The 21326-nt window shown below is 43.5% G+C and overlaps 1 protein-coding gene across 12 annotated transcripts in view; it reads left to right on the plus strand.

Annotated features, from left to right (window-relative positions):
- The window catches only part of EPHA5 (EPH receptor A5), a 203482-nt gene that overhangs the window by 38436 nt on the left and 143720 nt on the right, over positions 1–21326 (plus strand). For all 12 annotated transcript variants that reach the window (XM_041124076.1, XM_030014442.1, XM_030014401.2 and 9 more), the window contains exon 3: positions 7984–8647. In XM_041124076.1, coding sequence (XP_040980010.1) covers positions 7984–8647 — 664 coding nt within the window. The remainder of the gene's footprint in view (positions 1–7983; positions 8648–21326) is intronic.

Below are 21326 nucleotides of genomic sequence, written 5' to 3' on the forward strand. Positions count from 1 at the left end.
AGGTTTTAATTGCTCTTCTTTCTTACAGGCTTGCTTGGGTGGCACTTGGTTTAGCAAATTACTGCTTGTGTTTTGAGATGCTACCTCAGCTTTACAGAAATTTGCATTGTTTCTTGTCAGTAGTGCAGAGCAATCCAGGAATTGTCAAAACTTTTGCATTATGTTACACCAAGGGAGTTTTACTGAGAAGTCTCCTGCACAGCCTGCTGCAGAAATAGAAGGTGTGGCAGCAAACTTTGCATGTGTATTACAACTGTAAAAGAATGTTGAAGAATTGTTCAAGTAGCAAATTCAAATGTTTAAACAACAGGAGCTGGTGATTATGAAATTCTCCATCTAACTTTAGGTGAGACTGATATGTCTTCACATCTAGCACTTCTTGAGAGGAGCAGTCATGCTTAGTCTCAGAGTTTCAGCATGCGTCTTTCCTGTTTGATGTTTTCCCTCAGCTCCAAGCAGTGTGACTGTGTGAGAACCTTACTTGGCATTACTTCATGGAGGAGGAGGATTTCTAGCAGTCCTGACTGCACACAGCACTTTGAAAGCTTGACCCCAAGTGGAATTAAAAAGATCCAAACCACTGTAAGATACAGAAGTATCCACCCAGATGCTTAAGTTCTCACTTCTAAAAATTGCATTTTTTTTTTTTTTTTAAAGCTGATTACTGCTGATGAGTTGTTCTCAGTATTGGAGTGTGCATTTGGCAGCATGGAGTTGGGGTGGACCATGAGGGTGCTGTGAACACTCACCCAACTCATTTCCGGTGTAGTTCTGTTTTATTGCGGAGACAAAACATTAGTCATTGCCCCATCTTCGCTAATCCCCCTCCTGCCCTCTCACAGTGCAAATCAGTACATAAAACCTTGACATCAAGTGAAATTGAGCCTTATTAAATATTGATGCAGTGGTGAGTAGCCTTTAACATGGAGTAAGGCCCTTTTTCTCCTCTTAACACCTTTGCTGCCCACATGTTGAAAGAGGTCATTCAGAAGCACATGTCTGGCTGTTCCTTTAATGTTGCTGCAGAGTGAATTTGCTCTTTTTTCAGGGGTGTGGGCTAGTAATGGAAGTGACTTTTTAAGTCTGCTTTGTCCTAGGCCGGTATCATATGTGGGATAGCAGGGAATATGTGAGTGTTTGGTTAGTACAGAGATGGAGAAAAAAGTTCACTAGTCAGATGTGGCATGTCTCAAAGGTGCTTTAAACTTTGAGTTCATATGTATTTGCAATTTATTTCCCCCACTTATGTTTTAGTTTATGAAAAATGATCCTTAGGTTCTGGCTGGGAAATCTCCTGTAATGAGTGAGGAAACTCTCATATACTTCAGGTAATTAACTTCAGGATGTTCTGAGGCTGTGTGTTAACCGGACTGTGCAGCTTAGTGGCCAGAGTAGCGTGGCATTGTAAGAAACAGCAGAAAACTGCAATCCAGTAGTAAAATCAGAAGTGTAGCCCAAAAGTTGTGGTGGTATTATTTATTTTTATTTATTTTCCTAGTTGGATGAATTGAGGGGAATGTGCCAAACCACCAGAAAATGTTAAGTTCCTTCTTTGGAATCTCAGCTTTTTAAATTAATTTCATTAGACCAGTTTTCTGCCTGAGTTGGAAGACTAATCAGATCCTCTCTATCCTCTGTGTCTGTTATCCATTATGTTTTTTGCTTGACTAGTAACTGCTGTCAGTAGGAATATATGTCTTTATGTATAAATGTCACAGTTGTAAAATTGCTATCCAAATGAGTCTTGAGCCTCGGGTGGGGGGAGTATCAGATGTATGGAAATGGTAAGATCTGGGGCAGTTACAACTGCTTCTGTTATTTAAAGGTTATAACAAACACTGGGCTGAATATTGTTTGTATTGAATTCACTGCAGTTTCCTTTTGACACTGGCTCCTGCCCTTAAAATGAGCTCCAAACCCCGCCAAAACACGCTGAGGCTGTGTAGGAATCTCTTCACCTTTTGCATTATAAAAGTGGATGTTGGTATTGGAAAGGAAAAGTTTGTACAAGTAAGAAGTTTGGGTTTTTTGTTGTTCTTGTTTTGGTAGCTGAAATTAAAAAAGTGTGTTTGAGGTTGAAAGAACTAGTTTGGGTTACTCTAGAACAGTTTTCATATTAATTTCTTTTTTTTTTTCTGCCCTCTATTTTGCTTAAATTCAGGAAGAGGAGATGGTGAACACATGGTTTGGGAGGCTGTCAAAATTGCTGTTTTCCCCTTTATTGATTTCCCCTGTCGTCCCCCCCCATCCCCTCCCCTCCCCTCCTTTCCTAACTTGATCCAAGTGAATGAATTGCTCTGATTTCCTGATTATTTTTATTTCAAATTTGTGATTTACTGGAAGAAGTCATGTGGTAGTTGGTGTCCTTCCATTGTCTGGTTAGTGCAGGGCAGGAGGGGGGCTTCTGCGAGGCTGTCCCAGTGAGCAAGCATCCTGCCCTGAAGCAGAATTTGAACTTTAAGCCTGAGTTGTCACACTGGCACAAATGCTTAAAAATTGTTGCCCAAGAGCTCTGTTTAAAACGGGACCCAGTGACCTGGCAGTGGTGGAAGAGAGCTGGGCAAAGCCATTTTGCCTTCTATTCTGTCTGGAGGTGGCATGTAGTGGGCACCATTTATCCTGTAGATCTTGAGCTGTTTGCCATGTCTCTGCTCTGCTTCTGGCACTGCTCCTCCATTGGGAAGAGCAAACTTGGAAAGTTGGCAGCATTGTGTCAGGTTACTGCATTTTTTTTTCTGCTTGAGAGTGGTTTGGATCATTGTGCCTCGCTGTGAGAGGGGACCAGGCTTCTGAAGTGCTCCGTCAGATGCTGGTGGACTCTGCCACAATTGGTAGGTCATATAGGTTATATATATACTTCTTGCCAATGCCGGCGTTCAAAACAGAACTGTTTTGCTTCTGCCAATCCTGAGGTCAGCATCACTTTAGAGGGGGTTACAAGTAAGGTGACTTTTGGGTACTTTCTACTTTGTGTCCTTGTTCTTTGAGCAAGCAAAACCCTTTTTCTTTTAATGAAGACTGAAACACCCGCAGCAAAAGCAAAGACTGTCCTTTAATCATATGGTTCCAGAGCTGAAAATCTGAGCAATGCCATGCATCGCAGGGCATGTTGATAAAACCGGCAATATTGGTGGCAGGCTTTGAAGTAGTTGAATTTTAGGACTGGCATATCTGTAAGTGGTGTTTTGCAACAGGTAAGATGGTGACACAGCCTAATTTTACAGCTAGCACAGCCCTGCAAAACCTTCTGCAGTGCAGAAAAAAAGATGCATAGTGCTCTGCCTGGTTTTCACTAGAGACTTAGCCTTACGTGACCTTACTGAAGTCACTGAAACTGTGCAGAGGAGAGCCTGCTGCTTCTTACTTGCTTTAACTTTGTAACACAATAGCAGGTGGAAAGCTGGCAGGCAGCTAGAAAAAAACCCCAAACAAACCCAAGTTTTTGGTTTTTGTGATGGGAGGAGAGCAGCAAAGGGATGGAAGGAGCAGGTTGCAAGATAGAGTAGCAGGAGGGAATGTGTGTGGGAGCTGAGCTGGAGGCTATTGATTGGCAGCCAGGTCTTAACATCAGCTGCATAAAAGGAAATCGAAGAAACTGCCCAAATATTACCAGGATGAAAGGCAGGATAAATAGCACAGAGCTGAATGCTGGGCTGGTCTGCCCTTCTGGAAGGGAGGCAGGTCTCCCCTTTTAACTTTGCATAGGGATTGCATAGCCCCACACCGTGCTCTCCTCTGCACCAGCGTGTGCTCATGCTGTGTTTGACAGCAGGATTTTGGGGTAAAATTACCCTCCTTTGTCTGTGGGCAAAGCGTGTGGAGTATCTCAGATGCTTCCACACATTCAAAGCCTGGGATCTGAGATCTGTGCCAGGCTTGCCTTTCTCCAAAAGAAAAAAAGGTGAAAATGCATAAATCCTTTTTCAACTTTACATCTTTGCCAGCAGGTACCTGAATTAACACGCATATGTTGCAGAGCTCCATGTAGTGCATTGGAAAATGAAATGGGAGAGGATGAGGCTTTTTGTACCCAGGGAGCCTGTGAAATAGGTAGTGGGAACAGAGGCAGGTTGTACAGTCCTTCGAGGGAGGGAGTCCTGCTGGGTAGGTTCCAGGTAAGTCTTAGGAACCCCTTTGCTTAATACTCTTAAGCTCCCTTTCCCTCTTAAGATTCATAGGATTTTGCTAAATGCCTAATTTCTCTTTCAGCAGTGCTAGGATGTGTGGAATTAGGAAAGAGGTTTGAAATTTCCACACCACCTTTAGTGGCTGCTAAAGAGAGAGAGTTACTGAAGACCAGTAACAAAAATTCTCCTTGCGGGGAAAAAAAAACACACCCAAAAACCAAATAAACAAAAGCTCTGAAATTTTCATCCCCACTGTCAGTATTTGTTTTTGGGGCAGCAGCCTTTTGGTGTGCTGTGGTAGCAAATTGCAGTTCTGGAATCCCAGAGATCAGAAACAAGCCTGAGTAACAGACAGCTGGTGAATGTGTTTTAAAATTGTCCATTTAACCCAAGGCTGCTCCACTGAATGCTTTTTTAGCTCTTATATTTTTAGTTAGATGTGTGATATCTTTGGCCTTTCTATAGGCAGACAGCCTGCATGAATTGCATGCTTCCTATTGATGGAGCTGAGTGCAGTCTTTAGCTTCTGTTAACTCGCCAGCAGTAGTGTACTGGAAATTTCTAATTCAGAAATAGGTCTTCTACAAATGATTTAACATCAGGCCATTGAAATTCATTTGTGTTTTCCTTCTTAAGCTATTAAAGACGTAGAGAAAACATTTAGCACCAAATTAATGGTTGCATTTTTGTTTTAATCCTGCAGATGGGGTTGATTTATATCTCAAAAATATGTGCTGCACAGAGGAATTATAATATTGCACAGTTTTTAAGTTGTACTTAATTTTTTTCATGCCAATATTTTCAGCTAGATGCTGTCTCTTTAATGTGGTGAGTTTTCTTTTTCATTAACTGTAAGGCGCTGCATTTCATCCTCTAGTTTGTATTCCTTTATCCATTGAAATACTTGTCTGAGGTCTATGGTGATTGGGAAGCTCGGACGAGGCAGAAGGTGCTGGGGCTCTTGCCGCCGTCCCCTTCTTGTGGAAGGATGTAAAACCAGAAGGGTGGCAGGCTGCCTGCAGTCTCTGGGGGGAGGCAGATCCAGCTGAAGAGAAGGAAATGGTGCACTCCTACATGCAGATAGGAGAGAAGAAGATGGGATTAAATGACAGAGCAGTGATTTTGCACAATAGTGGCTGCTCTGATAAAATCTGGTTGGCTTTCCCTTGAGGATTATACAGAGATAAGCAGCCTTAGCTCATTAGCACCTCCCTTTCCTCTTGCTCTTTGATGATTGCTTTAGGTTTGATGGCAGGACTTGCTCTGCTCCGGGGTGCAGTGCTGGAAATGCAGCACATCCTGAAGCCTGAGATGTTAGGTCATATGCCATTTCTTGCAGCTGAGATAAGACTCTAGCTCAGTTGCTGTATGTGTGCTTGGACCTTCCTCCTCACGGTGTTTAGTGCTCTCGGTGCATGAAAGCAACCATTAGAATCACAGGATTGAGTTTTTGAAAAAATGAGCTTTCTTATAGTCATTCCCACTAACATAAGTCCCGAAGTAGCGATGGAAATGAGCTTAACTTTGTAATTCTGGAGAGCATGATGGTCTTTGAAAATTGATCTGGCAAGTATTAAAAAAGAGGAGTGATGTTTTTCCATGTGCCTTCAAGTTAGGTCACTAATGATACTACTGCAATATCACAGTCACTGCAAACGTTAGTTCTTTGAAAGAAATACATGAGATGCTCCCTAACTGTTGTATGGAGTTACACTGTATACCTTGTGGCAATCCATATGCATCCCCACTTGCTAAAACTGGTCTGAGCAATTTCCAGCCCTCAAATGCTTTTTACCAGCTCTTGCTGGAGGTTAACACTTATCCATATCTGCTGTTGATGTGTGTGATTGTTCGAGTGATCCTCTGACCTTCAGCCAGAAAAACCAAAGGTTTAAAGTCATTAAGGTCTTTCCTAGGCTATATTGGGATGTGCTTGCCTGTCCCCCAGGCTAATTCGGCAGGCATGTCTGCCTAGGTTGGGGGGAGACTTCGCATTTATATAGTCATGTTAAATGAATCCACTTGGAAGCATATTTAGTACTTAAATTAACCACAGTAGTTGAAGAATGGTGCTTTCCTGCTTGTAATTCATATTCCTAAACCTACCCTATTTACTGGAACATAGAGAAGCTAGCTGCAGATTTGTGCTATCTTGCATGCTTTTCCTATGTGTTTTCTCAATGGCTCTACTCTTCGTAATTGTTAATTGCCTCTCCTCAAAGTTAGGTGTGAATCCTGCATGGATCTGCCTAGGTTTTGCTGCAGGCGTATCTCCAGCTAACTCTGGCACTAGCAGGAAGGGCAAAGTGACAAGTACATGTTAATCACAGTGGGCTCATGGCCTGTTTAAGGCCAGGGACATGAAAATATTGCTTACCATGACAAAAATGCCCTCAGGTTAGGTTCCTCACTCGGAATACTGGTGGTACATGTGAACTCTGCACATCGTGGTGGGTGTGTCTTGCTGAAATTGCAGAAGTCCCCACTTTCACATCCCGGGTCAGGAAGGAGAGGAAATGCTTTTCTGCTGGTGGTGTAACTCGTTTTGGACTGTAGCATCAGGTTATGTTTCCATGCCACTCGTTGCTGCCATTTTAATTTAAAATTTAAGAACAGCATTTCCCTTAAAAAAACTTCATCATTGTGTTGACTCTGAGGGTGTTCCCTGTCAGCTCTGCAGCAATGGCATCTGGGGTTGAGAAGGCCCTCAACTTCATCTCAGACCGTATTTCCAATGAAAAAAATTGGCCTTTGGCCTCAGAAGATATGCAGCTTGGAATATAGCTATTACCTTGTACTGGAGCACCTTTAAATTATGCTCTGTGCATTTGCTTTGTGCTGTGTCCGCAGCTGTGACTAGATGTGGGCAGCAATGCTGAACAGAGGATGGAAGAGGCTTTGGGAATTAAGGCCTTGCAGATGAGCAGGTCAAAAGTGGAAGGGAACAAAACTGAAATCATCACTGGTTCTCCCAGGTTCTTTGCTGTACTTACGTGGGTTAATCTAATCTCTTAATGTGATACTACAGTTGTCAAAAGCAGAGAGGAAACACTGATGTTGTGTCTCTATTGTAGGCACTGTTGCAGTGCTACTAACTGTGGTGTGCTGGGTCAGGAAAAAGCATTTCTTCGAAGTGATGCACTTCAGAGCATGGCCAAAATAAAATGAAAAAACAGTTGCTACAATTCCCACAAACAGCTGTGAATAGTTATCTGGAGCTCTGCATAACCTGTGTAGCACACAAACAGCTCAAGATTTGCAGATCCCTCTACCCTTTACTGGAAGTAATCTTCTCTTTGCAGGAGCAGGAACTCCTCTGACTAGCACACTTGGGGAGAGCGAAGGCCCATTTATTTTATATATCACTCTGCTGATTTTCTGGCAGGCTGTTTGGTGGGGCAGAATAGCTTGGAGAAATGTGGTCATCCTCATTGCATTGGGCAGTGATTTGAGGATGTGGTAGAAAGGAGCCTGGGGGAGCAGGGACAGACGGACTGTAAATAGCTTTTCTCCTATGTGGTTGCATTGGAAAAGGCCAGCTCATGGCCCCATCTGCTTTTGTTTTGTTCCCTAACAAAGTACTAGTGGACAAACCCAGCAGTATGTTTTCCCGCTTCTGAAATGTCTGAAACAAAAGGTTTTAGCTAGCATCCTTTTATATTTCTAAAGGGTCCTGTATCTACTTTATCAGAAATGTATCAAGCCTCTAGTATGGACAACTTTGCCATTTAAAACATTTTTTCCCCCTAAAAGTCCTCTTGAACCTCTGAAGCCGAAGGTGCTCTTCGATAGGAAAGCTTAGATTTTGCAGGAGCTGTAACTTTTAAAAAAAGTAATACTTCTCCTTTTTATACAGTGGGAAGAAATTGGTGAGGTGGATGAAAACTACGCTCCGATACACACATACCAAGTATGCAAGGTAATGGAACAGAATCAGAACAACTGGCTTCTGACCAGCTGGATCTCTAATGAAGGGGCATCCCGCATCTTCATTGAGCTCAAATTCACCTTGAGGGACTGTAACAGCCTTCCAGGAGGACTTGGGACTTGCAAAGAGACTTTTAACATGTATTACTTTGAATCAGATGATGAAGATGGGAGGAACATCAAAGAAAACCAGTACATCAAGATTGATACCATCGCTGCTGATGAGAGCTTCACAGAGTTAGACCTTGGCGACAGAGTTATGAAGCTAAACACAGAGGTGAGAGATGTTGGGCCTCTAACGAAAAAGGGATTTTACCTTGCTTTCCAGGATGTGGGTGCTTGCATCGCCCTGGTCTCCGTGCGCGTGTACTACAAGAAATGCCCATCGGTGATCCGCAACCTGGCCCGCTTTCCTGACACCATCACGGGAGCAGATTCCTCGCAGCTGCTAGAGGTGTCGGGCATCTGTGTCAACCACTCAGTGACTGATGAGGCGCCAAAGATGCACTGCAGTGCTGAGGGGGAATGGCTGGTGCCCATCGGGAAGTGCTTGTGCAAGGCAGGGTACGAGGAGAAGAACAACACCTGCCAAGGTAAGGGTTTGCAGGGATGGTGCCGTGCTGAGGCTGCCAAGGTGATGTGTGGTCTTGGCTTTCTTCTTTTCCATGTCCTTCATGTTTGGTTGAATTGACAATGGTGGGTCAGGTTCTCACTTCCACTGAGGTCCTTTGAACGACCGTGACAACATGAAGAGGCCGGCCTTGGCTGGATGTAGTGGGACTTGACACCTGTGAATGGGTCTTTCTTGTGCTTACAGGGCTGTGGACAAGGAGAATCTGGCATGCCACTATTACCTCTGGAGCACTGTACTGTTGGCTCCATGAGGCGATTGCAATCTTACCTGTTATTTAAAGCTTTACGCTTTTTTTTCCTCAGTGTCGAGGTTTTCTTATGAATTTTAGAAGCTTGGTTTCTTTTTTTCTGGGCTGTACCAGGGAATGTTTGACGTTAATCTCCCGATGCAAGATGCATTTTGGTTTTGTATTTAAAAGAGTATGTTTTTCTCTCTCTGTCACTCTGTGGGGGTGTGTGTGGGAATGCAATGTTGTGTGAGTTATTGATTCTTCTTTTCGCTAAATAGTTTAATACAAAGCTGCTCGGGTGTTCAGAGTTAAACCTAAAGCCCCACTGATAAAAATGCTTCCATATGTGCTGAAGTTTTCACACAAGTAGCTGGCTGAGGTTCCTAAGCTGCTGGTCAGGATAGGTCTCCTGAATCATCAGGGGCCTTGTGCAAGAGATCTAGGGTATCTGAAGCTCAAGACCTAAAAAAGAATACTTTTAAAGAAGTGCAACATACTCTAAGAGTGTATAAGCTCATTTTATGGTTTGCTGTATTACATGCTTGTTTATAAAATTTACCCTTCCATTGTAAGTATGTAACAAGTAGCTTAAAACCAATTTGGACATAAAAGAGAAGGGGAAAGAAAAAAAAGATTTCAATGCAGTTTGCTTTTTGCAAAATTATATGTTGGTCATCGATCCCATCTTAATTGCCTTGTACTTGCAGCCACTTGGTAATGGATAACCTGTGGGGAAGGCAGAGGGATTCTGCTCCAACCGAAGCTGGTGTTGCATTTTGTCTTCACCTCGCTCCAGACATTTGTTACTGGTGTTTGTAGTGTTGGTGCAAAGGATAGAGGAGTGCATATCCAAAGCAAACTGTGGCCTTGATCCTTCAGTCCTCGGTCACGCACTGTGTCCCTGAAGATTACATAGTTCAAGTCTCTTCAAGTCAAGGGTTGACTTGAAAAGAAAATATAGGTATGTTTGTTTTTGGAGAAACCTCTAGTAAACATCATGTGGAGTATACTTTTTGACCAGGATAGTCTCCTTTTTCTGCAGATGTAGTCAATATAGCAAAATCTGGCTTGGTTTTGCTTTTCCTGTGCCAATAAAGACACTTGTCCCATTTAGGGGGGAAGAAGAGGCTGACTTGATGTTTGATACTGCACAAGGAGAGCTGCGATCAGCATTAGCCCAAGCTGAGGAAATCTAGACTGTCACAGATGAGGGATGTGTGTCAGATAGATCAGCAAGGATCTGCTTTATTATGGCTAAAAATACCATGTCCCAGAATAACATGCACTGGTTTGGTGCTATGTCTAGACACGGACTTCAGTCACCTGTAACAATTTTTGGAGGAAAGGGGTACATCCATTAGTCACCTTTCAAGTCCTGCCCTCCCACGCTGCATGAGCAGCATGGGGTATCTCAAAGCACTCTTAAGGATCTCAAAACCAAACAAAAAAAAACAAAACACCAAAAAAACCCAAACCAAAAAACTGGACTGATTTAAACTAGAAACCTGAGACTATCTTTGAAGAGCCTTCTATGCCTGTAGAGCAGTTGGGTCTCTGGCAGTGCTGAGATAGCAATCTGGGGTGTGCTTTCAGAACACCTGAGTGATTTGAGGTTCTGCTTTCCATTTTGGGGTGTGGGTTGTGTTTTGAAATTTATTTTTCTTAGTCATTTGAGAGGACATTGTCTGGCCCGGCAATTTATGACTGTGTTGGGTAGGACTGTGATCGTAGTTTGGAAGTGTAAAGATGCTTTGTGGAGAGGTACCCTTGTCCTTCTGTCATAATGCATATCTGCATAAACTACTTTAGTACTTCACCTACAGCCTACACCCAGGGCAGGAGTTTATCACTTTAATTGCTCTAGAACTGTTAAAGCCCGTAATTCTCATTTGTAGGAAAGACCTAAATTCCATCACCAAATCAATGGGACCTTGGGATCTGAGTGCCTATGGCAAAGTCTGTTTAAGGGCCCCATTTGGATGTCCTGCGTTTAACCCAGGTCATCATGCCAAATGTTTCCTGCTGGTTGGCTCCAAGATGCTCAGTTGATAGGAGACATTCAGCCTTAGGCCATTCAGGAGGTCTGCCTTCAGTGGGTATGGAGTTCACGCTGAAACCCTGTGTGAGTAAAATGCTTTCCAGTTTGGATATTGTTATATTCACAAGAATGAGGTTTTTTCTAGGACAGTAAAGTTAAACTTTGCAGCCCATAAGCAGAATAAGTAACACCAAGAAAGGTCCTATGTGCTTGTAAATGCTTTTTTTTTTTTTTTTTTTTTTTTTTCCCCTTCACAGCCTGACTGGTGTTTAGGAAATGCACTCCATGCTCCTGGTTGACATGACGATGGTCTTGGCACTCTGCAGTGACAAACACCTAAATAACTTCTGACCTTTGGCTTGTAAATCACTTGGGTGCATCTTGTAAGCGGTCTGCCTGCTTGCTTTCACTGAGGTGTAAGCAGGTTATTAGTGACCACACTTTGGGAAACATTTCCAACCCAGAAGAGCCTAGCTTTATTAAAATTTCTCCTGCAAAGATGACATTTTCCAAGTTCTAGTGTCATGTCTGGACAGAGCAGACTACACTCTCTTATTAGAGGTGATGTAAATCCCAGTCACCCTCACAAACATATGGGAGCTATTGAAATCCCTTCTGCCTACAAATCATTAATTGGCAACGATGTTCTGAATTCATCATCTTGTCAGCAGGGTTCCTGTTTGAAGAAGGCACTGACAGTAACAGCTGAGCAATTTCTGTCGCTGGGGACACTGAGGTTGTAAATATGACATGGTCTAATCTCCTTATATAATGTATTCACTCTCTCAATTAATATAGGCAGCTAGGTAGCAGTTACTGTAAAGAACCCAAACTGTTTGCATTTTTACACTTCTTTTGGCAACATGGCCCATTTATCAGCAATTGCTATGGGACAGCTAGAGGTAAATTGTGACTGTTTTGGGACATGTTTATAAAGGACCAGTGTTAAGGTTCATTATTCACAAGAATAAATTGCTGTACTAGTTAATAAGAGAAATGAAAGCAGTTGCTCTGTGAATTTCTACGCTGGTTTCCAGAGCGGTGATTTGGTGTCACTATAGGACTGATGGTTACTGGCTTTGCCTCCGTTCAGCCAGTGCCATCTGAATGGGTCCTTGAGGAAAATGCCCACAATTTCAAGTCTCCTAAAGGTGGTCTCCTCCTTAGCAGCCCAGCAACCAAAGTTGAGGGCCAGATTCTAAAATGCTGTAAAACCTGATGTAGACTGAAGTCTCTGTCTTTACCCATTTAGGGGTTTGGCCAAACAATTTCTTATCTGCCCCAGTCTATGCTTTCCTTTTTCCTGCAGTGTCATAGGTGAGTTTTATTGTAACTTCAATTTTAGTTGCTTACTGTATACAGCAGGGCTCACCATTGGGGTTTGCATAGGAAATTAATAAAATTGCTGTGAAAAAGGCATCTTCTGGCACTTTTCTTTGTATTCATCCTCACCTTCAGCCCAATATGTTCTCAGTGAGAAGCAAGAAGCACTTTTATGCCTTTAAAGGCTCTGGTGCCTATGCTGCTGGAAGGCAGGGGATGTTGACATGTTAAACTAATGAGACCCAAATACACTTGAAGTGGTGAGGTCCTGCTAGTGACTGGGGGGCTTCAGAGTAGTAACTGCAGATGTAATTCATTTGCAGAGCCTGATATTCAGCTGCTTTTAGAGCTGAATCACAAATTAATTAAATATTTGTTAAAAAAACCCAAACAAACACAACACCTGCATTGAATGAGAGCCAAGCTGAAAAGGTGAGTAGTGAGTTGAGGAGGTCACAAGGCTCTCCTTCCCAAGAATCAGTGCATGCTGCTACTTGAAGAGACATCAAAAGGAATACAGCTGGTTTTAGCCAGCTACAAGGCATGGACAAGATTACAGATGTTAGAGGTGGACAAAATAATGGAGGAAAACTCAGTGAAATCTTTCTTCACCCTTGCCTTCTGCTGAGGAAGAACTTTAAAACTGAGGGCTGGAGGGAGGATGGGTTGAGGTGTGGTTTTCTGGTTTTAGAAAGGAATTGCTGCCAGAGGAAATACTTGGATTTTTTTTTTTTTTTTTTTTGGTAAAACAACTGTAGGATGTTCAAGCCCTTCTGCTGTCTTAAATATTGATGTTTGTTTGATTAGCCTTCCCTTAATCAACTTTGCTGAACATACCTCAATGCATTTACAAAACAATATTTATTTTTGCTGATTGCTCATTACTTGTGTTGCAGTTCAGCGGAGCTCTTGCCAAGAGAAATGAGAATTTCTTACAGAAAACAAAGGCTGCAGAAAAACCTCATGTTCGCAGGTCTTTTATTCTGGATATAATTAAAACTAATTGACATAGGTAGCTAGCTTATGTAGATCAGAAGTTTACCTGCCGAATCAGTTCTCAGGTGATTTTGTTGCTGGCTGATTGGGAGCGAAGCAGAGTTACTTATCTTCCTCTGAGAGCAGTGCAATCAGCGCAGACGTTTGAAGGCCTTTCCCAGAGCAGTGATTGCCCCCCTGTTGATCAGCTATTGGAAGGATGTTCAGAGGCAACTGTTTTTTTGCAGCTGTGCGGGAGTAGGCACGCAGAGGTAGTGACCCTTGGCTGGTGGGTAGCAGAAGGCACTGTCTGTGGAGTGTTGGGAGGCAACTGAGGGCTTGCAAAGGCGGTGATGGCAGAGCCATGCTTGATGACTATCGTGTTTCTGTGTCTGCACAGCAGCTATCCCAGAGGCCTGACATGTGAATGAAACACATAGCTGATACCATAATAAAAAAACCCCCACAACCTGTATTTTTAACAAATCAGCTGTGTGTGGTTTCCTCAGGTGATGTAGTGCCGCAGCTCAGCTGTTGCCTACCCTGTCCCCTTATTACTAAGAAATGGAAATGTGCTGCTGCACACGTAACCTCATTTTGGAGCTTGGGCTTTTGTTCTGAAGCAGCCAGTTTTTGCATCTGATGTAGGCACAGGAGGGGGGCAACTTTTCTTCAGCCCCCTCCACAACTTGCTTGCCTGCTTCTCTGCCTCAGGTTGGCTGAATTCTCGCTCTGAACTCCTTGTTATGGATGATAGAAAGACAGTGTACTGCTAAATCCTTCCTGTCTTGTGGGAGAATTCTCAGCTGGGACTTAGGTGAATAAGGCAAGTGTGCTTTTACCCTTGTGGTGGAGTGGAAAGCAAGCAAAGTCCAGGGATAAAATAAATATCTCTTTTTAATTGTTCTACTGGGAGGTGATTACATGGCAAGAAAAACATTGATGGAAATATGCAGTATACGGAGAACACTGAATTTGGAAATACAGTTGCCCCTCCAGGGAGTTCTTTGCCCATCATTCATACTTCTCATGCGTTTTTCTGATTAAAACCAAATTGGCTGGGAGTATAGCATGGTAGGTGTTTATATAATTATGAGCTGAAGTGCCTAGTTAATTATAATTAGGCACAAAACGAACCAGTGTCAGAATAGCGGAATTTTTGGCCACACAGTGTGTATTATCTTTTCAAATGTAAAGAAAATCACTTGAATGCTACACTTCAGCAAAAGGCAGTTGTCACTGGAGGGGAAATGGGTTTTACTCTGTAGAGAGGTGTGTGCGTGTATATAGTATTTAGGTGTTTTGTTCTGCAGCTGAAATAATTAACAAGAGCAGGGAAATGTTCTCCACAGATCAAAACTGTGTTGCAACAGGATTGATTAAATATTACTCTCTTCTTTGTTTTGCTTTGCATGGGTATTTGCCTTCATTATAGGAGGCACGGTATCTGTGTATGCACAATATATTGTGCTTTGCTAATGAGTTGTAACCTTCTGTACTGCCTTGTATGCTCATAACCCTGATGACTCTGAAGATCTTTCCTCATTCTGCAGCAATGCTTTTAGACCATTACTTTGACCAACTTAACCTTACAGTTCTTTGCAGTGTGGCTGCTGTGCAGTCACCTTCCAGAAGGACGGTTAAGGAGTACTTTATTCCCCCCACAAAGTATAGATTGAGCAGTGCAAATAAAACAAAGTTTGGAAATGGCTCTGAAAGTGTAAACTGTGAAGGTCACATTTGCTTCTTAGCCATAAGATATTTTGGGGCAGATCTTAGGGTATGCTTTTTAGTCTGGTCCTAGATAACTAGCTGATATTTACTTGAATGCTTTGTTTGATTTTAGCATTCTTGAATATAGGGTAGCCATTGGTAGCTTAGGGAATTTCTTAAATTATGAGATGGGAGAAGTGTTGCAGGAGAAAAGGAGTGTTAGCCATGGTGCTGTTAGGTTCCTTTGCCACCTTCGACTTTGAATTGCTTGGAAACAGCTTGCTTATTAATTGTGGTTTTTAGAACTCTGGAGAAATACTAAGGATAAACTACATGAATGCTGGTTGGCAATGCAGTGAATTTAATTGCCTTGATTTAAGATACAGCTGTCCCCAGCTGCCCACTCTGTCCCATTGCTGGAAGCTGCTGCGGGCTCTGTAGAACTGGATAGTCTGCCCATGAGCTGATGTGACCAATGGAGGCCTTGTCTTGATGCCCCATCCTGGAGGCAGAGAAGATGTGGGCATTATCCCTGGATGGTGATCTTTAGCAGAAGGGTGGCTGCAACCTCTCGAACTGCCAAGGGTTTGCCAGAGGTCATTTGCCAGAACCCTCATTCCACCTAATTTATATGGGGTATTAAAATGAAGTTGTACTATTGTGTTTTGTTCATAATTTGGGTTTTTAGTTTTGTGTTTCTCATTTAAAAACACTTAGCAGTAGTTAATGATGTGTTGACATTTCAATAATAAGCTTTTCTCTCTGCATGCTTTACATCTTGACCATTTTAACTTGCTTTGGGTTAACACTGAGGTTGAAGTTCGGGCACTGCAGAAGGAGGCTGCAACTGTGCCTTGTATGAACAAATTTGTAGCTTACTTTTTATTTAATTTCTTTAGCTGGATAAACTTGTATCCCGTATAAGGTGAGTGTTCAGTAGACTGCAATAAGAGCAAAGAGACTGCAACACAGATGCCTGCAGAAAGAGGTGAATCTGCTTTTCATGTAAACAGAGATGCCCATTTATTTTGCTGGAAGCTTGCTCATTTTCTATCACTGAAGAAGTTAATCAAGTATAGACACAATGGTATCCACGAACAACGCATGGTTAAGGTAGTATTGAGCATGGTACTGATGTGCTTCCATTTTTTTATTTCCCTCAGGGTGGCTATGAGGTTGTTTAATACTGGAATGAACTCGGAAGAGTGAGGCTAGGTGTTATATAAACCCCAAACTGTACACCCAAAACAGATTAAAGAAAAAAAGACAAAAGAGACAACACCAGGCTTGTGGATGTCCCTTATTATTTTCATATACCCGTCTTATCTTTATAAATGTATGTCCTTAAAAAAACAGCTGAAGTTTGAAGAACTGGGATTTAAGATGACAACTATCTTCTCACTGTAAATGACAGTTAATCAAGCTAAGGCCAAGGAAATACCACCCCCTGGAAAATCCAAGCTGTAATAGGTGCAGCTCAGTGGCATTATCAGGACAAATCCACTGGCTGGGGGGAAACAAGACTGTCCCTGCCTGCATGTCTTCCTGTGCCACTTGAGGTTATGTTCCTGGAAGCAGGGTGGGTTAGAGAGGATACGCATCAGTAGAGCATCTTCATCTGCATCTTCAGCCTGGCATCCTTGCACAGCCCACTGTGGTGGTGACGGTGGTGGGCTCAGCTCCCGTGGCAGGTTTGCCTGGCCAGCATGGTGCAGGAGGCAGAGCCGGCTTGGGATGTGACCCATTCTTGCGGTGAGACTTGGTGGTATATCCTGAGTCAAGCCCTCATGGTAGGCTTTGAGTGGCTTATGAGTAGTTTTGCTGGCACTTCAGACGTGAGTATTTCAGTGTGGGGAAAGAAATAGTTAATACAGACTATTAAAAACATTTTCAGGTCCTACAAAAGGCTTTTCTCTGTTGGATCTTGAAGGGTCTACTTTATGAAGTAGGTCAGAGTCACTGTTCCCCATTTAATAAATGACAGCCTTGGGCCAGAGGCTGAGTTGTTCAGTGCCAGCTAGAGGCTGAACCAGGGCTCTGGGTGTCAGTGCTGTATTTGATCCTATGTGCTCTTTTTATGGTCTTAGACTAACCTAAAACCCTTGTAAGATCATTCATCTCCAGGTGGATTCATTGGGAAGTAACAGCAAATTTACCATTCCTCTAGAGCTGGAATTTGAACAGAAGTTGTCTTCGCAAAAGACTTGCTTTTGTACCTCAATTAGATGCTTTTCTTCAAAAAATGTTTGGCCTGGAGGTGCATTTTCTGAGAAGGACTCTCACGTCAACTGGAGCCTCTGCCTAGTGTGGAAGCTGTTCTGAGGAGTCCATCTCTGCCCAAAGGTCCCTTTTGCTGCCAGAGCCCCAGCGTTATTGAGTACCAGACCCTCTGCGTACAGATAAAAAAGCATCCCCTGCCCCAGCAGACTCTCCAGTCCCTCTGCGCGTATGTGACTAGTATTACTTGAATAAAGTGAGCCTGCCTAGGGAGCCAACATGATCTTTATTGAACTCTGGAGTCACAGTTACCATCCACCAAGTGAAATGGCTACCTCCTGCGTGGTCATAAGGGTCATGCTTCTACAGTACTAATTCCCCAAATAATGCATTAGAGGTCTTACACTGAGTCGGGCAGTCTGTCATCCCATTGCAACAGTGACAGAGGTCACAGCGTTGCCTTCGAAAGCTGCCTGGAAAGGAAGCTTTTTAATTACTGCAGCGCCAAAGGAAAAGCTGCTCCCTATGAGCATGGGGCATGTGCTAATTTGGTATTCGGTGGAAGCAGCCTGTGGGTTGCAGCTTCCCAGCTCCAAGCCACCTTGCAGATAGTCTGCAACCCAGGCAGTGACAGAGCCAGGATCGTGGACTTCATTACTGCTGGGGCTCTGTGCGGGTTTGAGAAGCGCCAGTGATGATGGGATCTTGGGACAGGAGCCAGCATTTTATTAGTATAAATCCAAGGCAATTGGGCATGTTAATTACTGGAAGAAAGCCACAGCAGGGAGGAAAGGGTTCAGGATGACGGGGAGGTGCCATGGTTAATTGGCAAGGTCCATGGATGCCCTGTGACCCTGTACTGGTGGGATTTCCTTCGTTGCAATGGTTGACTTGCAGCAGATTGAGTATTATCTCTCCAGGAAGAAACCTCTAGCGCAAAGTGTCTGCAGAGGGAATTTGAGGTAAAAATGGCTAAAGGCTCACAGAGTACTGTGGCAAAACCAGTCATGGGACCTTCTAGTACCAAGTCAGATGTTGCTCAGGGCTTTTGCATGCATATGAGTGGGCTGGTAAGGGATAAGTGTACAGGTGATGGGATTTCACTCTTCCTGTCCTGCCTGGTTTTGGGGCTGCTTTTTTCCTGAGCACTTGGTGCTCTTTCAGTGCCAGAGCAGGTGATCGGCAAGAGACTCATCCTAGAAGTGAAATGATTGGAAATGGCTACAAACCTCTGCAGAAAAGGGCAGCTGTCTGTCTTGCAAAATAATCTTTCCCTCTCTGCCTACCCAAAGTTCTCAGTGAGGCTCAGATAAAAGCTTTTCTCCCCTTCCTGTGCACAAGGCTGGCCCGTATTATTTATTTATTTGTAAAGCCTTTTTTTTTTCCGTAGAAGAGCTTTTACATTATTTTTCTTTGCTCTCACAGTTCAAGCATGATTTAATACGTCAAAACTTGTTTGCGTAGCTGGCCTTGATTGTCTTGCATACTTCCACTAAAACAGGGCAGTCATCCTTCCAGGCATGCTGCTGCCCAGACAAATGAAGTGTCACAGCAGCTAGGACCTGTTCTCGTGTTGTGACAGCAGTAGCATCCTCTGACAAAGCCAGCAGCGGGAATTTAGATGGGGGTAATGCCTCCGTATGTGGCTTGGGTCAGACCAGTGTGGGCCCACACAGGCAGATGCAGAGACAAGCTTATGCTCGAGTGACTTAATTGATCATTCATGTGCAAAGGCATTTTGGTCCAGATTGCGAGTCTAGCTAGTACCAGAGAGAGAAAGAAACTGCCCTGTTGGTGCCTGTGTTGGCGAGCCTGGCAGAAATGGCACTCGGAGCCCTTGCTGCAGGGTAGTGCTGCGTGCAGGTTTCCTGGCAGATGTGAATTGCAGTGTGATCTTGTACTTTCTGTAGTCGGTGGGGATTTTATCATTGATTTTGATGGGAGGGAGATGATAATCCTTTATAATATATTCTTAACAACTAAATGATTTCCTGGCCTAGATCTTTATTAAGTGTTGCACTGACTGCCAGCAGAGCACAGCTTATAGGATAGAAATTTAGTTCATAATAATTGATGTAACTCAGATCAGACCTATTTCTCAGCAAATGGTCTGATCTTGATCTCCTCCAAACCTCCCAAATATCAGAGAGTTTCTGGCGCTTTGTGGTTGTCTTTTTCTCATCTCATGCAGGGGGACACAGGCTAAAGTTCATCCATGTGTTTCTGCACTGTGCTCCTTTGAAAAGAGTAGGGAAAAAGTTTTGAGTCACTCCTCACTCTTATTACAGTTTGAAATGGCATGTCAGCCCTTGGAGCCTTCTTGCAGGACTTGGTGCATCATAGGAAGCCTTCCCTCAGATGCTGCTGCAGTGCTGTCTGCTCAGCTGACTCTTGCTCTGCAGTTGGTGTCCTCACGTTGATGTCTTTGGGCTCCCACCTCCTGAATGCGTTGGTAACAATACTCAGCAGTCAGGTCAGCCAGGTGCTTTTTTTGCTGGTGTGCTATGTGGGGTTTTCACTTGCTGGTGTGTGGGATGGCTGCTAGCTGGAAATCTGGTGCTTGGGGACAAGTGAAATGATTGTATGAGTATGTTATTGACTAAGCTCTGTGCATGGCTAATGGCATTGACAAGAGCTGTGTCATCCTGATGGTGAAGGCGGCGAGTCACGCGCTGGCTCTGAAATGTAGCGTGTTGAGTGCACTGGTGGATGGGGGGGGGCAGTGCCCCCTGCCAGACCCTGCCCTTCAAAATATTATAGGGGTACTGTTTGGTTTGGTGGCCTCCCAGCAATTCCCAGAGCAGAAGGGTGCTTGGAGAGCGCCAAAAAGTCTGCTGCTTTCCGGCGCACCCCCCCCCCCCCCCCCCCCCCCCCCCCCCGCCAAGACTATGCTAGATCAGACCTTGGTATATAAAGCAGTTGGCCAGTGTTATCTGAAAACTTGATCCCATGGCTGTGTAAACTTCTAGTTGAATGTATGCTCTTACAAAAGGTGTTTATCAAGATGCCTGTGCATGATATCTTCTGTGTCTTCGGTCATGCCTGTACATGCAAATAATTTGCCGCACTTTGTGTGCTGTGCACACGACTAAGAACACAGTGCTTCTAATGTAGCATGTGTGTTTACTCTAATACCATGTGTAGCTTTGGGCTAACAGGAAAATTAGTATTTTACAAGAAAAGCAAGACCAGCCCAAACTAGAGTCAGTGTTTTCAGGTGGAGGCATTTGCTTTTAGGTTAGAGGCGTAATAGCATTAGCTTAAAGTTCCAGCGTTCATTTTCAGCGAGCTTGTTGTAAGCGTTTTGCCACTCTGATCGGGGAGAAACTGAGGCTGTGCAACAGTTGTGCTGCAGTTGTGTCTGTGGGACATCTGAGTCTGCAGAGGCATTGTGGGATTTAGTCGGAGGCACGTTGTCACTGCCTGCGTGCTGCTGGCAGATGGGTGAGGGCCTGTGGAAAGCCAAGCTAGACCATTTCTGGTTATGGAGTCCCCTTCTGTGTTTTGTATTGTGTACGTGCATGCAAACAGTGTGGGCTGTGAATACAGAGAAACAAAAATATTATTTCTGAAAGTTTATTGAGCAAAGGCTTCTGGTTTAACAAATTCAAATTTTACATGTTCCAAAGACTGATTTGCAGATGCCATTGGGAAAAGTGTCGGGCCACATTCAAATTAGCCTTATTGTTCCATAATATCTTACTGAAGTACAAGGTTAATTAGTACCATAGGCAATATGCATTATTCATCACAGCAATCAGGCTTTTCTTCTGTTGGGCTGTTGTATGCTGCAAATGTTTTCCCTTCCAGTAACAAATCCTTGATATATTATTTTCATATTTAATCCTGCCAAATCGTATTTGTGATATATAAATTATGTGGGCACACTCATGCTGATGGAAAACATTTCAGGTGTCAAAAGGACTATAATTTTAATGTTTAACTCCTGACTTGATTGGGCAGAGACCTCCAGGACCATGGGAGATAGATACAAGATGATTTTATTAATGCCCATCTTCAGTCTGACCCAAACTGGGTGTTATGGGTTTGTGTGGCACGTTTTTTTCGACACTGGGAATAGCACTAGTGACGTCAGTAGTGCTGTGTTTTACATCAGTAGTGTTTTCAATGCTAATTATCAGC

Source organism: Aquila chrysaetos, chromosome 1 (genome assembly GCF_900496995.4).
Source record: "Aquila chrysaetos chrysaetos chromosome 1, bAquChr1.4, whole genome shotgun sequence".
NCBI lineage: Eukaryota > Metazoa > Chordata > Aves > Accipitriformes > Accipitridae > Aquila > Aquila chrysaetos.